This window comes from Oryctolagus cuniculus, chromosome 1, assembly GCF_964237555.1.
Source record: "Oryctolagus cuniculus chromosome 1, mOryCun1.1, whole genome shotgun sequence".
NCBI lineage: Eukaryota > Metazoa > Chordata > Mammalia > Lagomorpha > Leporidae > Oryctolagus > Oryctolagus cuniculus.
Window position 1 is genome coordinate 57,126,171 of NC_091432.1, and position 16,158 is coordinate 57,142,328.

At 52.8% G+C, this 16,158-nt stretch overlaps 1 protein-coding gene across 3 annotated transcripts in view; it reads left to right on the forward strand.

Moving 5' to 3' along the window:
* The first annotated feature begins 250 nt into the window (after positions 1-250).
* The window catches only part of SCUBE2 (signal peptide, CUB domain and EGF like domain containing 2), a 72,413-nt gene continuing 56,505 nt past the window's right edge, over positions 251-16,158 (forward strand). For 2 of the 3 annotated variants that reach the window (XM_051824145.2, XM_051824147.2), the window contains exons 1-3: positions 251-473; positions 1,473-1,595; positions 12,468-12,593. In XM_051824145.2, the coding sequence (XP_051680105.1) occupies positions 353-473; positions 1,473-1,595; positions 12,468-12,593 (370 nt within the window). In that variant the 5' untranslated portion in view covers positions 251-352. The remainder of the gene's footprint in view (positions 474-1,472; positions 1,596-12,467; positions 12,594-16,158) is intronic. The other variant, XM_051824154.2, reaches the window with a different exon arrangement.

The window sequence follows — 16,158 nt, forward strand, 5'->3', positions numbered from 1 at the left end:
GCGCCCGGCGAGGTGTGGGGCGGCGGGTGTGGCGCGGGGGCTGCGCAGGGCGCGGGCTGGACGCGGGGCACGGCCCGCCCCGCGGGGCTGACAGCGCCCTCGGGCCCAGCGGCCGCGCCCTCCGCCCGGCCTGGGAGGGGCGCGGGAGGGGGCCGAGAGGGGCGGCACTGCCCTCCGCGCCGCCCGCCCCGGCCCGGGGAGGACCGTGTGAAAATGAGGCCGGGGCTCCGGGGGCGGGCGGGGCCGGGCCGGGGGTGTCGGAGCGCGGCGGGCAGGGCGCCCGCACACCTCCCCGAGCCGCCGCCGCGCTCGCTGCCCGCACTCTGCCGCCGCCGCCGCCTCCGCGCCTGCCATGGGGGTCGCGGGCCGCGGCTGTCCGGGGCCCGCCCGGGCGCTGCTGCCGCTGCTGCTACCGCTGCTGCTGGCGGCCGCCGTCCCGCCCCGCCGGGGCCGCTCCGCGGGGCCGCCAGAGGGTGAGTGTCCGGCCCGGGGCGCACCTGGCGCGGCTCTGCGGTGCAGGGAAGGGGGTCCTGCGTCCGCTCGGTGTGGCCCCCGCGCCCTCGGAGCCCTCGCCCCCGCCGGCCAGGCCGAGGCGCCGCCACCGCTTGGGCCCGAGGCGCAGGGCCTGAGTCCCGCAGCCTGGCCTCGGACCCGGGCGGTTGACAGTTCCCGCCCCGGCCCCGCCTGCCCGTCCCGGTGTCCCGGGCTGAGCAGAGGTCGGCGGGGGGACCGAGGGCCTGGCGGGCGCTCCGCCTGAGGCCCCGCAGCTGCGCTCCTGGTTCCCCCGGGGCCGGGAAGTTTCTCCCGCGGGCTTCGCGGTCGGCCCCAGGGCTTCGCGATCCGCGGAGCGCGCGCAGCGGCCGTCTGAGGGTCTGGGAATGCCCGAGGCCGCCCGCGGTCTCCGGGTTCCGACTCGCACACACCCTGGAGTGGTGTCAGCCCGGGAATCCTAATGCCAGGGAGGGTTTCCAGGTTGAGAGGAGGGGTAGGCGGGGAGGGGGGGGGACCGTTGCCCCCGGAGCCTGGGGCCGGCTCTCCCTACCCTTGGGCCCTGGGAAGGCTGGCCGCTGCTGGCTTTGCGGAGCGTTTGCTCCCGTTAGCGGGCTTTCACACGGCTCCTCGTGCGCGGGGTCGCGCTCGCTTGGCGTCAGGGTCTGACTCAGTCTGCTGTCAAGACTCTGCCAGGTAGGAAAATAAGGCGAAAGCCCTGTGTGGTAAGTGCCCTGAGAGGGGGACTTCCTCCCTGTGCTGGAGGTCCTGGCAGGCTTCCTGGAGGAGGTAGACTAGAGCTGAGTCTGGAAGGCCAGTAGGTGATGGTGGGGGGAAGGCCTGAAAGTGGTATGGGTCAGCCTAGGGCTCCGTGTGAGGTGTGAAGTGCGGTGGGAGGGTGGGAGACAGGGCTGGGGAGGGCCGGAGGGCAGCTTGCACAAGGCGTGGGGCACCACTCCGGGGCTTGCTGCGTTCCCTTGCAGATGTGGATGAGTGTGCCCAAGGGCTGGATGACTGCCATGCGGACGCCCTGTGCCAGAACACACCCACCTCCTACAAGTGCTCCTGCAAGCCTGGCTACCAAGGGGAGGGTCGGCAGTGCCAGGGTGAGTGACGTGGGGACCAGGGTGGGTGGGCCGCAGGGCACATTCTACCTCCTTAGCTCTTTTATTTGAGATTTATTTATTTGTTTGATACAGAGAAGAGGGTGAGGGAGAGAGCCAGAGAGAAAGATCTTCCATCTGCTGGTTCACTCCCCAGATGGTGACAACTGCCAGGGCTGGGTCAGGCCAGAGCCAGGAGCCCAGAATTGCGTCTCGGTCTTGGGCCATCTTTGGCTGCTTCCCCAGCTGCATCAGCAGGGAGCTGGGTTGGGAGTGGAGCAACTTGGACCTGAACCAGCACTCATATAGGATGCCGGCGTCCCAGGCGGCGGCGTAACCTGCTGTGCCGCAGTGCCATCCCTGCTCCTTAGCTTTGGTTGGCAAAAGTGCCACTCGTGTTGGTGACAGTGCTGCCCTCCTGCCGAATCCCATCGCTTACTCTCTAAAATGCGTTTCAGGTCCTTAAAGCCGGCCGTGCTTTCTCGTCTGGCCGGGAAATGTCCTTTGTTGCGCTTCTGGAGGAGAGAGGTGTGCAAGTCTTTGGTCCCGTTGGTTTGGGGCAGAAAGTAAATAGCCACGTGTTCAGGAGAGTCCTGCAAGCGGGAGCAGCGCTGATGCTGGCCTCCCTGGGCAGTGCGCACTCTCCCCTGGGCCGGCTGCTCTCCGGCCCCTTCCTGGCTTCAGGCTGCTTGGCATTGGGATGTGCAAAGCTTTAGGGCTACACCAAGGGCTTGCCTCATTTGAGCTGGGTGTTTACACTGGAAAGATGTGGGTGAAGGGGGTATTTTAGCCCTCAGGGCTCCCTATCTGGGAGTCCAAAGTGTGGACTCCACCCAGTGGCGTGAACACTGGCGTTCAGAACTAGCCAGAGACTGGGCACGCACAGGGGGAGGCTGAACCGGGGAATGAAAATCGTGGCACCTGGTGCGAGTGCGGCTCGTCCGGGAATGCTGAGCCATCCTGCCACTCGTGGTACAGATGGCGGCACTGAGGCCCAGGGCACTTGGGACACCACGGTTGCAGTGAGCCTGCAGGTTGAGGAAGTCAGGTCTCCCCCTCCCCCCACCCCCCGGCTCTGTTCTACCCCCACGTCTCTCAGTCTCTTGGTGTCTATCTTTGGTTGGGTGAGAACTCCTACTATTGGTAGTTACCCAGTGCAGGAAGAAGCTTCTAGCTGATGGAGTGTGTTGAATTCATCTCTGTGACTGCCTCCTTGCCTCTGCACCTGACCTGCACAAGCGTGCTGGTGGCTCCTGTGGCTTGAGAGGTTTATAGCTCTGTAGCTTGGGCTCAACCATGAAGGGAACCGATCTGAAAATAGGCAGGACCCAAACCCACCTAGTGAGCAACCAAATTCCTTCCAAACACTTGGACTAACACATTAGCCTTTTTAGATTAGGAGGAGCATTTTTAATAAATACTTGGTTTGTTGCCACTTAATGACCTAGTCTTGAAACCCATCTGTTTTATCTTGTGGCTTCTGAGTAATAAAGATTCTTGGTATTGGAAGAGTGTATGCTATCCAGTGGTGCCTGGTATGTGGTAGTCACTCAAACATTCTTTTAATTTCATTTTTTAAAACTTATTTTTGTTTTAAAAGCAGAGAGAGATAGAGATAGAGAGATAGAGAGAGAGAGAGAGAGAGAGAGAGAGAGAGAAATCTTCCATCTGCTATTTCACTCCCCAGATGCCTGCAACAGCCAAGGCTGGCTCAGATTGGGTCAGCCCGAAACCAAGTGCCGGGAACTCGGTCTGGATCTCCCACTTCGGTGGAAGGGATCCAAATACTTGAGCCACTGCCTGCTGCCCTCCAGGGTCTGCATTAGCGTGCAGCTGCATTGGAAGTGGAGCCCGGATGTGAGCCCAGGCACTCCACTATGGGCTGTGTAATACCAAATGTCTGCTCGCATTCTTGCTTTTTAATAAATCACTATGAAAGATAGACTCAATCACTGGCACCCTGATACAAGATCTTTACCCACAGATGAGCTATCTAGATACGAAATGTGTAGATGACCAGATAGGTGGGTGCCTCTCAGATGCCTTTGTACTCTCGAGCAATGACCCAGTCCTCATCTTAGTACAGCTGAAACAAGCTGGGATTTTAAAAATTACTTGTTGAGTTAGTTAGTTAGAGAAGATGGCACTATTTTCTATCTTCTGGTTCACTCCCCAGATGCTCCCAATGGCTGGGATTGGGTCAATCAAAGGCTGAGGCGGGGGATCCAATCCAGGTCTCCCCTAGAGAGTAACGGTGTCCCTGTTAGGTTTGGATTTCTTGATAGGGGAGTTCAGAAATGGCCATTGGTGGCAGGGACTTAACTACTTGAGCCATCTTCTGTTGCCTCCTGGGGTCTGATTATCAGGAAGCTGGAATTGGGAGAAGAGCTGGGAATTAAACCCACGTGTTCTGATGTGGTTTGTGGGCATCCTAAGTGCTTAGCCAGACACCCGCCCCACACTGGGATTTTTGAATCTCACTTTGCTGAAAAGGAAAGGAGACCAAAAGACAATGTAGACGGCAAATTTGACTAACAGATGGGATTCTAACGGGCGAGTCTGTGTCTGGTGATACCCTTGGGAAGTCATTCCAGAAGCTCTCCTTTGTGTGTGGACAGCAGAGCCCCTGCCTGTCCTGTCCAAGGAGGTGCGCTCCCCGGCAGGTTCACAGCAGGCGGGCTTGGTGGTCCCTTCTGAAGACTGTGTCTCTCTGGGTTTAAACTTGCCCAGAGACAGTGTTTTCTTGCTCTTGCTTGCTAGCCATCCCCCCTCCCCCATGTTTCGGGAATCCAGAAAGTTCCCTCTTCTAGAATGATGTATTCCTGTGTCTCTTTGCTGATCCCTCCATGCAGGCTCTCTGGAGTATGGGGGCTCACACACGTGGGTAGCCTGCTTGGGGAGGTGCTCACTTCTTCCCCATCTGAGTGTTCTCTGTTCTCCAGTTGCTGTGCACTCCCAAAGGGCACAAATCACATACTGGATTCTTAAAGTATATCTTTAGTCAATGTTGTTGAATGATAAGTGCCAAGAGTTTCCTTACTTGTTTTTGGGTTTGATGTACTACAAGTGGAAATTAATTGCTATCAGTTTATGGGTGAAAACCATCTACTATTTAGTTTAATTATTTATTTATTTTTAGGATTTATTTATTTATTTGAAACTCAGAGTTACACAGGGGGAGAAAAAGAGACAAAGAGAGAAAGAGAGAGAGAGAGAGAGAGAGAGGTCTTCCATCCGCTGGTTCACTCCCTGACTGGCTGCAATGACTGGAGCTATGCTGATCCAAAGCCAGGAGCCAGAAGCTTCTTCCACGTCTTCCACATGAGTGCAGGGGCCCAAATCTTGAGGCATCTTCTATTGCTTTCCCAGACCATAGCAGAGAGCTGAATCAGAAGTGGAGCAGCTGGGACTTGAACTGGCGCCCATATGGGATGCCAGCACTGCAGGCCACAGCTTTACCCACTATGCAACAGTGCTGGTCCCAGTTTAATTTTTTAAAAATGATTTATTTACTTGAAAGGCAGAACATCAGAGAGAGAGAGAGGGAGTGAGAGAGCAAGAAGGAGAGAGAGGGAGGGGTGAGAGAGAGAAAGAGAGAGAAAGATCTTCCATCTCCTGGCTCTCCAAATGGCTGCAATAGCCAAGGTTGGGCCAGTCTGAGGCCAGGAGTCAGAAACTCCAGTCTCCCACATAAGTGGCAGGGACCCGAGTACCTGGGCCACCATTCTGTTGCTTTCCCAAGCGCACTCGCAAGGAGCTGAATTGAAAGCAGAGCAGGAGGACTCGATTTGGTGCTCTTCTTTGAGATGCCGCATTGCAAGCTGTGGGTTAACCTGTTGCTGCATCACAATACCAGTCCCTAGTATTTAGTTGGTATTATTCCTTTTATATATTTAAATTATTTAAAATAGTATTTGATTATTGCTACAAAAAGCCAAATAGTATAAAATAGAAAATTAAGCACCTCCGTGGGGCCTGCACTTGGTGCAGCTGGTTAAGCAGCTGCTTGCAATGCCAGTACCCAGATGAGTTCAAATCCCAGCTGTTCCACTTCCAGTCTGGCTACCTGGTAATGCGCCTGGGCAAGCAATGGAAGGTGGCCCAAGCACTTGGGCCCCTGCCATTAGGGGGATGAACCAGCAGATGTAAGATCTGTCTCTCCCTCTATCTCTCTCTGTAACTCTGCCTTTCAAATAAATAAATAATCTTTTTTTAAAGCACCACCATCACTATTAGTTGTGAACATATGTCATTTATACTGTCATTTCATCTTTAAAAATTTTTTGGATGTTCAGCTTGTGTTGGAGTATTTGTTTATTTGAAAGGCAGATAAGGCAAGGGGTGTGGGAGAGAGAGATGGAGATCTTATACCTGCTGAGTCACTCCTTAAATACCTACAATAGCAGGAGCTGGGCCAGGCCAAGGCCAGGAGCCAGGAGCTCAATCTGGGTCCCCATGTGGGTGGCAGGGGCTCACCCATTTGAGCCATCTGTTGCCTCTCGGGGTGTGTGTCAGCGGGAAGCCGGCGCTAGGAGGGAGCTAGGCCTGGCATACGGGGCCTCCGGCGAGGATGGGAGCACCCTCAGCAGCTTCGTCACCTCTGCAGCAAGTTCAAGTCCCTGGACCATCCTTTCAAGCTGAAACCCTGCAAGGACTTGATCTTTTGAGTGTTTATAGTGAGTATAAACCTAGAGAGTAACGGTGTCCCCGTTAGGTTTGGATTTCTTGATACGGGAGTTCAGAAAGGGGCATTTTCTCCTGAGAAGGAAAACGAGAGGCCAGGAAGACTGGCAGGATTCGGGGATGGAGTCCTTCTTCTGTGTTTCTCGGCTTCTTGAGTGTTGGCACTACTTGTGTTACAGGCATCGCCAGCTTCGCTGGATGTATTTAAATTCAAGGACGGGAACTGGGTTTGCCCAAAGTGGTCGCAATTTTATCCTCCACAAAGTTTGTCCTGCCAAAGCTGGAGAAATGAAAGCGTGGTCTCTGGATGAGTAGTTGTGGCAACACTGTGACTCAGAAGTGGCTTAGGTAATCGCCGCGGGCTTCCAGGCCTGGCCAGGTGAGGGGTGTCGCGGTCAGCACGCACGTGCTCCTTACTTCTCAGTTTAAGGAATGAGTCGAGCTTAACAGGGTTGAAGCTAAACTTGGCCTTTGTTTAGGGAACTTTATTTATTTTGGTTGTTAAAAATTTTTATCTTTTTTAAAGATTTTATTTATTTACTTGAGAGGTAGAGTCACAGACAGTGAGAGGGAGAGATAGAGAGAAAGGTCTTCCATCTGATGGTTCACTCCCCAAATGGCTGCAACAGCTGGAGCTGGGCCAATCTGAAGCCAGGAGCCAGGTGCTTCTTCCTGGTCTCCCATGTGGATCAGGGGCCCAAGGACTTGGACCATCTTCCCCTGCTTTCCCAGGCCATAGCTGGATCAGAAAAGGAGTAGCCGGGACTCGAACTGGCGCCCATATGGGATGCTGGTACCAGAGACGGAGGATTAACCTACTGCGCCACAGCACCAGCCCAAAAAACGTTATCTTTTGAAGTAATTTCAGACTTCTGAAAAGTTGCAGAAACAGTGCAGAATGCGCATGGGCTCGTCATTCACCTACCCTCTTGTCAGCAGCTTACGTAAGCACAGCAGGGTCAGCGCCCGGGAAAGTAACCTTGGCACAGGGTTGTTAGCTAAGCCGTAAGCGCGCTCACATGGCACCCGTTTTTCCTCCTGAGCTGTTTTTGTCCCAGAAGCCACTTCAGGATGCCACACTCTGCTTAGTGCTTGTGTCTCTTCCGTCTCTTCCGTCTCTGCCTTCCCTGTTGGTGACACTTGAGGAGGACTGCTCCGCCCACTTGTCTTGAGCTTTCTCGTGATGAGATTCGGTAGAAGAGGGTGCCTTGTGTTTTCTCTTGGTTAGATTGCCGCTGTGCGTTTTTGTCAAGGCCACCACAGACCTGCTGTTGTGTCCCTCTCAGTGTGTCACATCCGAGGGCACATGGCGCCACCGTGTCCCATTGCTGCTGGAGGTTAAGCTACTGAGCTTCCCCACTGCAGAGTGGCTGGTTTCCCTGTTTGCAATTAAACACGTGTTTTGGGGAAGATATTCTGAGCCCACGCCAAAATTCTGCTTCTCCTCAAGTCTTTGCCCACTCGTTAGCATCCAGCTGTAGACCTTGCCTGCATCAGTTACTACTGTGATGAGTGCCCATGGAGACGGTGCCTTTCCCTCATTCCTGTGTGTCTGTTGGGTGGTATTCTTTTGTAAGCCAGATCTGCCCCTTTTCAAAACCTCGCTTATTTATGCATTTGTTCATTTATTCCACTATGGATTCATGGGCATTGACTTTATTTTATTTATAATTGTTTACGTTTGGTTCAAATGCTTCCGTCTTGGGCCATTGGGAGATCCTTTCCATTGTTTCCTGTGTCATTTTGGCATCCTTTTTTAGAAGCTCCTGATTTTCTGACACCACAAGATGCTCCAAACTCATCTTGTTTTTTCTGCTCCCCAACCCTGGGAGTAACCACTTCTCCAAAAAGCTCTGGCTCCTTGGGTTGGAGGGTGGGACACAGAACCCAGAACCCTGAGGCTTGGTGTTCTCTTCGCTGCATGTGTGTGTGAGAGGGGGAGGCTGTTGTTCCTAAACCTTGTCAGCACAGAGCGAGGAAGCACGTGTGTCCACATCCACCTGTGTTTATTCTCTGCTTCCAATCCTCGGGGCAGGTTTTACAATGAGTTACTGATACTTTGCATTTTAAAGCAATGCCACAATATTTATTCCAGCCTCTCCCTTTGCATCTTTCTTCCCCAACAGAGAGAAACTTGGCTCTCATTGTCTGCGATTCCATGTACCTCTTTGGTTAGTCCTAGAATACACATAAAGTGTGTGTAGAATTGCTGTCCCCGGCCCTATCAGATTTGGGAACTAGAGCACAGTAGGCAGTATTTCTGTGTTCGGCTGGCAGCATCCAGTGGAGATATTGTTTTTCAGTGACTTAGGTTAGTGCTTTCCCTCCCCCTCCTTTTCACAGTGGTTGTGTTACTGATTTATAATACAGTTTTATTTCTTTTTGTATTCCATGTTTTTCTGTATCTTCTCCTGTCCCTTCCCACCCCGGCTTCCTGGTTGATTGTGTGTATGGATGTATGCACGAATGGATGTCGTAAGTTACTTGATTCTAAGAGGCAAATACAGAAAGGTATTCTCAGAGATGTGTTGTTCCCTCCGCAAGCCCGTCACCCACTCTCTGCACTCTCTTTCCTGTGGGTCACCTATGTCTAAAGTTTCTGGTTTATTCTTTTTATATGTCTTTGTACAAATAAGCAGATGTAGGTTTATTTTTTTCCCTTTAAGATTAGTTTATTTACTTGAAAGGTGGAGTGTCAGAGAGAGAGAGAAATCTTACAGCTGCTGGGTCACTCTCCAAGTAGTCATAACAGTCAGGGCTAGGCCAGGCTGGAGCAGGAACCAGGAACTCTATCTGGGTATCCCATGTGGGTGACAGGAACTGAGGCACTTGGGCCATCTTTCACTACTTTTCAGGTGCATTATCAGGGATCATGACTGGAAGTGGAGCAGTGGGGGCTTGAACTGGCGCTTGGATATAGGATGCTGCTGTCACAATTAGTGGCTTAACCCTCTGCACCACAATGCTGGCCCCTGTGTTTAATTTCTTTTTCTTTTTTAAAATTTATTTATTTGAAAGTCAGAGTTACACACAGAGAGAAGGAGAGGCAGAGAAAGAGAGGTCTTCATCTGCTGGTTCACTCTCCAGTTGGCCACATCAGCCAGAGCTGCGTCGATCCGAAGCCAGGAGCCAGGAGCTTCTTCCAGGTCTGCCATGCTTGTGCAGGGGCCCAAGGACTTGGGCCATTTTCTACTACTTTCCCAGGCCACAGCAGAGAGCTGGATCAGAAGTGGAGCAGCCAGGACTCAAACCTGTATCCATATGGGATGTTTGCACTGCAGACAGAGGCTTTACCCACTACGCCACAGCGCCGGCCCCAACCCTGTATTTAATTTCAAAGAAACTGCCAAACTGGTGATTTCTTGGATGTACATGACACCAAAGGCCCAGGCAACAAAAGAAAAAAGACCAACTGGACTTCATGAAAGCTTAAAAAATTGTGCAACAAAATATGATACCAATATAATATAACGGCCATTCGGGAACTGAGGGGAAAGGTTTGTAAATGATGTATCTGGTAAGGGATTAACATTTGGAATTTATAGAGAACTCCTAAACTCTAAAAATCAAACCCAATTCAAATATGGGCAAATAACTTGAATAGACATTCTTCTGAAAAGATACACGTGAAAAGATGCACAGCGTCACTAATAAGCAGGGAAATGTAAGTCAAAACTACTGTGGGTATTGGTCACCCTACTGGGATGGCTACCATCCAAAAACACAGACAATAATGAGAGGAGAGGAGAAATTAGAACCTTATAGACTTTGGGTGCGAACGTGAAGTGGAGGATCCACTATGAAAAACAGTATTGTGGTTCCTTAAAAAATTAAAAATCGAACTATCATATGACCCAGCAAATCCGCTTGTGGGTACATACCCAAAAGAATCGAAGGAAGTGTGGGGAGCAACTCGGACTAGACTAAGTTACTGGAATTAAGACTTATTCTATGCATCTGCTCTCCCACAATATGGCGCTGAGAAGGGAGCAACAACTTCTATGCAGCTGCCTCTCGCCAGCTTGATTGACTGAGCTGCAGGAGCTGATCTTGCTCCTGATTGGAGAAGAGCAGCGTACTCGGCGTGTGGGTAGCAGAGTTGGGATTGGTGAAAGAGGACTATAAAGGAGGAGAGAGACAACATGCACCAGAAACATCTAAGGGGAACATCTAAGAGGAACACCTGTGCAGCCCCCGAGAGAGCCGGCCGGAGGTGTGCCTCTCCCCCGCGGAAGTGGGGAATGTGGCAGGGGGAACCGCCCTTCCACGGAGGTGGAAGGGTCGGTAGCCAACCCGGGAAGAACCAGCAGCAAACCCGGGGAGGGCCGAGCAGACGAAAGAACAGCGCAGGGTCCTGTGTCGTTCCTCCACGAAGAGGGGGAGCGACATAATGGTGCTGTGACTTGGATATGAAGCCTAGGCAGGGTTTAGTGTCGTTCCTCCACGAAGAGGGGGAGCGACAGGAAGGGCCTTGAAGAAATATTTATATTTATATACCAGCAGTCACAGCATTATGCAACAGTCCCCAAAAAGCTGAAGCAGTCCAAGTGCCCACCTGATGATGAATGGAGAAGCAGAAGGCGGTACCTGCCTCACTGGGGTGTTACTCAGCCGTGGAGAAGACGGAGAGCCTGCTGCGTGGTGCATAGGCACGGCCCTTTGGAACGCTGTGTTAAGGGAAATAACAAACAGTGCGTGATTCCTCACATATGAGCACTGAAGTCCCACAGACAAGAAGCAGCTTGGTGGTTGCCAGAGTCTGGGGTTGGGAGATGAGGAGTTATTGTTTAATGAGTTATAGAATTACAGCTTCACAAGATGAAATACTCATGGAGCTGAAAGGTGGTGATGGTTGCATAACTAAGAATGCTTTAATAATACTGTGCACTTAGAAAAAGAAGTTTCCACACTGTTTCTGAAGTGGCTGTGTTATTTGTTCCCACCAGCAATGTCTGAGGGTTCCTGTTTCTCTACAGCCTTGCCAACATTTGTTACTGTCTGTCTTTTTTTTTTTTTTATGACCTTTGAGTGGGCACGAGATGCTGTCTCATGGTGTTAGTTTGCATTGCTCTAATCCCTTATGGATCTGAGCATTTTTTGGTGTTCTCATTAGCTGTTTGCAGTTCATCGTTGGTGAAATGCCCTTTTAGATCTTTGCACATTTTAAAAGTGAGTCAGTTGTCTTCTTATTGAGCTGTAAGAGCTCTTTGTACATCCTTCCTGAATTACATGATTTGCATTTTTTTCTACCAACCCATGGCTTTTTTCATTCTTCAAAATAATTTCTTTTGAAGTGCAAAAGTTTTTAATTTTAAGAAAGTTAAACTTACTGATTTTTAAACTTATGGATTATGTGTTCACTTTTGCTGCAAAGAGATCTGCCTGGACCAAGGTCTCAATGCTTTTTCTCATGTGTCTTCTCTTAGAAGCTTTCTGCCTCTGCCTCTGACATTTGGGTCTCTGGTCCACTTTGAGTGGATATTTTGTGTATGGTTTGAGGGAAAGGTCTAAAGTCATCTTTTTACGTATGGATATCCAGTTATCACAGAAGCATTTGTTGCAAAAGTTGTCATTTCTCTCAATGAAGTGTGTTAGCACTCTAGTGTGACATTGACTAGCCATAAATACAAGGGTTAATTCCACCACGCTCAGCCTTGTTCCATGGATCTGTCTGACTGTCTTTATGCCCATGCCACACTGTCTTGAAAACTATAGCTTTGGAGTACAAAGTCTCCAAAATTTGTTTTCCTTTTTCAAAATTGCTTTGACTTTTCTTAGTCTTTTGTGTTTCCATATAAGTGTTAGGAAACGTTTGTTGAGGTCTGCCAACACCTCCAACCTTATTTCTTTCAGGAAGGTAGCATACTATAGATACTCTTTTACATTTTAATGTTTCCATGTCCTAGAATGTCCTAGAAATCACTCCAAGATCTTTTTTACAGCTGTATAGTACTCCATCAAGCAAATATGCCATAATTAACTGCGTATGCAGATTTCATTAGTTTTCAGCATTATGTAACCACAGACAAACAATGCTGCTTTGAATAACGTCAGGTGCATTTATCTTCCTGCTGTTGGGGATGCATCTGCAGGGCAGTTTCCTGGAAGTGCGTGGCTCATTCAAAGGTAAAGGCTTGGGTCTGCACCGCAAAGAAATAGCGCCTGTCTGGTTTATTCCTCTTTTTTCCTCAGACATTGATGAGTGTGAAAATGAGCTCAACGGAGGCTGTGTCCACGACTGTTGGAATATGCCGGGCAACTACCGCTGCACTTGCTTTGATGGCTTCATGCTGGCTCATGACGGCCACAACTGTCTTGGTAAGGAGAGCAGGGAAGGGCAGTTCTTCACCCATCCCCCAGCACCCTCAGCCCTTTCTTGCCTTCAGTAGAAAACGTACTGGTGTGAAGGCAGAAGGAGGCCAGAGACTTGCCTTTCTGCTCCATGTCAGAGAAGTTTAGGCTTTTATGTGGTCCGTCCTGATGGAAATCCCTCAGTCCAAGGAGGAGGCTGAACACAGTCAGGACTCCTTGCTGATGTTCGAGCACCGATCTGTCACGTTGAGATCTTTGCTCTGGCATGGGAAGGTCCCTGACTCACAGCCGTTGTGAGTTCCCTGGGAGATGAGGCAGACTGCTTCCCCAGAAGGCTGCGGACGTGTGCCTGGGTCACAGTCAGGGCGGTGCCCACGTTGTTTCTTGAAAGAGAGAAAATCAAACGGAAAACTTCTGTGAGCACCCTGCTGGGGTTTCAGCCTGCGAGTGAGGGCTGCAGGGTGTGTTTGTGCTGGCTCCTTGTGCCAGCACTGGAAAGCGCTGCGTAGCAGCAGCGAGCTGTCGGAAGGGGCTGCGTTGGGTGGTTTCAGAGGGTGCAGCACACCCGGCCGGTAGGTATTTGGTGTAGGCGGTTGTGCAGGAGGCCAGCATGAGAGACGCCTTTGATGCTGGTGAGCCTACCTGTGGTTGAGCCTCCAGGTCCACGTGTGGGGACCACTCAGCCTTCCAAGCCTGCTGATGTCCCCCTGGCCAGCCAAGGGGCAGCCGGAATGGCCACTTGATCAAAGGCTTTGAGATGGCCATGAAAGATGCTAAAGTGCAGGCAAGGCCTGTGTTTTGAGTGTGGGGGTCTATAGTGCCTGAAGGGAGCAATTCCATTATGGACTCAACTCTGATGTAGCGTTGATGCCCGTCAGTGTCACCTGGGGCTCTACCCTGCCAGACTGGGTCCTTCCTCTCCTGCTTGTGCCCTGTGGAGGAGGTCGGGCTCCAGGTGCCCAGACCACTCAGCCATCAGCCAGGGGTGATGGGGGCTGCAGGGTCCGTGGCCCCCTCTGTATGCTCCCTGGGCAGCTGAGATCAAAAAACACACATCTGAGAGCAGGACTAGATGGAGAGGACTTCAACTCTCAGAAAAGGGAGATGGCTTTCCGCACGTAATTTGATGGCAAACAGACAGTACGGGGTTTTGTTTGTTTTCCATTTTCAGGGGGAAGCTCCCTCTGATTTGCCAGCAGGGGCATCTTGAGGACTCCCGGCTGGCAGCAGGACCACTCACTACCGTTGTGCTCTGATCCATGGCCAGGGCGGAGGTGGGCGGTGCGGGGAGTGTGCACTTCCAAAGAGCAAGCAGCAGAAGCCCCCAAGGGTTAGGACCGGGCCGGGTGAGTGGGGTGGGGCTGAGTCCTGCTCGTTGGAAATCTGGAGGCCTTTGCCTCGATTGCTCTGCAGGCATAGATGTTCAGTGGGAGCTCCCTGGACCCTCCTGGGGTCTCTCTGTGGTTGCCGGCATCTGCCCTGCGGAGCGACCCTGAGCATCCACTGTGCGTGTGTGCAGCGGCTATGGAGCCTGCGGAAGGAAGGGCCCAGGGAATCCAGCCACAGAACTCTCTGCCAGTCAGACTTGAGAGGGCGGTGGCACTCCTTCCTGCCTCTCGGGGAGGACCCCTCTCTTGGCTCGGCCCCCTGCCCCCACCACAGCCTCACTTACCTCTGCCCCCATAGCAGCCCTATGAGCACCGCTTAGCTCTGGCGCTGAGCCTTGCTCAATGCAAGACCCGCAATGCCTGCGAGCCTGACAAACCGGGCGCTGCCCTGCCGCACCTGCACCTGCCCTGTGTCCACTTCCTACTCACGGAGCACCTGGAGCTGCCCTAATTTACGCAGCTTTGTACCTTAGACGCACCTGTGCAGTTTCCCCACCACCATCGCCTAGGCCTCAGCCAGCACTGGCTGAATCCACAGGTCTGGAGGTGGCCTCCAGGCGCCAGGGGTCTCGCCTGCAGCCAGGCTGACAGCCATTGCCTTACAACCTTAGGGAACCCGCCCGCCTGGGATCTGTGCCTGTGCAGGTGGGCACACACATGGGCAGCGGTAGTCCTCCGCACAGAGGGCTAATGAAGCCCTGCCCGTGGCTGTGCAGAGAAGGAACAGAGGGTTAAGCCAGGGGTGGGGTGTGGCAGCGCAGAGAGGGGCACCCCTTGGCTCACAGCCAATCCAGGATGCGGCGCTCAGGGAACGGGCCTGTCCCGCTCACTGTGGGGCGCCCCCGCCAGGTGTGCTCCAGCTCACCCTCTGGAATGCGCTCCCTTGACTCTTTGGCACGGACCAGAGCCGGTTTGTTAGGCTTGGGGGGATGGCTTGAGTCCCATCAGTTTAGTCAGGCATCTGCTTGGTAGTGTGGGAGGACAGATGACTGCAAGATCTGAAGCTTGAAACCAGATAACAGATATTTAAATGTGAATTTTCTTGTTCCGAACCCGCCCGGGAGCTAGCGATAGGCACGTGAGAAATTAGGCTGGAGAACGCAAATGGCTTTGATATCAGCCTTCTCCGGGAGCCTTTGTTGTGTCTGAGAGTGTTCTTGAAGTTTCCAAGTCTTCAGCTCTGGCAGCGCTGAGCGTGCCTGACTGGGGGTGAGCACCCGCTGTGCTCTCTGTCCCCACAGACACTGCAGCCGGGTAACGTGTGCCAGCAGCCGAGCACAGGTGTCAGAGAGTGGGTGCGGGAGGACAGGTCAGGGAGGACCTGCTCTCTGCCTGCCTCTCTGCTGCCTCCTTCTCTGGGGTTCCTGGGGCTCCTGCTGTGTCCTCCACCCCCTCCCTGGCCAGGCATCCTCCAGGATTCCACCTCTGCCCACCCCCACACCCCTGCCTTTGGCACTGTCTGCATCCACCACTTCATTTGGCAACTCCAAGTGAGTGGTTTTCAAAGTCACCCTTACAAACCGGATTCTCTCCCTGTCGGTGGACCTAGCCCTGAGTCAGCATTGCAGACAAGCCCCCGCCTTCCTGGGGTGGGGGGACAACCACATCTCCATCCCTGTTTCTGTACCCAGCGCTGGATGTCAGCTTTCCATCTGACATGGTCTAGCAATGTCCCACCCCCGTCTCCTTCCACGCCTGCCTGCCCCAGTTCCGTCCCCTCCTGGTGTTGGCCCGGCCATTTCAGGGGCATGTGTGCAGTGGGCTCCCAGGATTTCCATTCCTCTCCTTCCCTTTGTCCTACCCACCCTCAGCTGCCTCCTTATTTTTCTCCCAAAGTGGGGCCTGCCCTTGTCTCCCCTGCCCCGGTGGCCCAAAGTCCCAGACAAATCAAGTAGGCTTCCCCTGGTCTCAGGATCCTTCGGCATGACCCCGGTCTGTCTTCCCAGCTGCATCTCCTGTAAGGTGCCTCCGTGAACCCCTGCTCAGCCAAGGTGAGCGACTCGCAGCTGGCGATCCCCTCTCTTCTGTAAGGGCGCATCGTTCATGAGCTTTCCCAGAGCACCCTAGCCACACGGCCAGGCTGGAAGTCGCCCACTCTCCTTATGCCACCTTCACCTGCTGTCGGAATCCTCTGTGTCTCGGCCTCTTTCCCTCCACAGAAGGGCAGGCTCCCAGAGGAAACA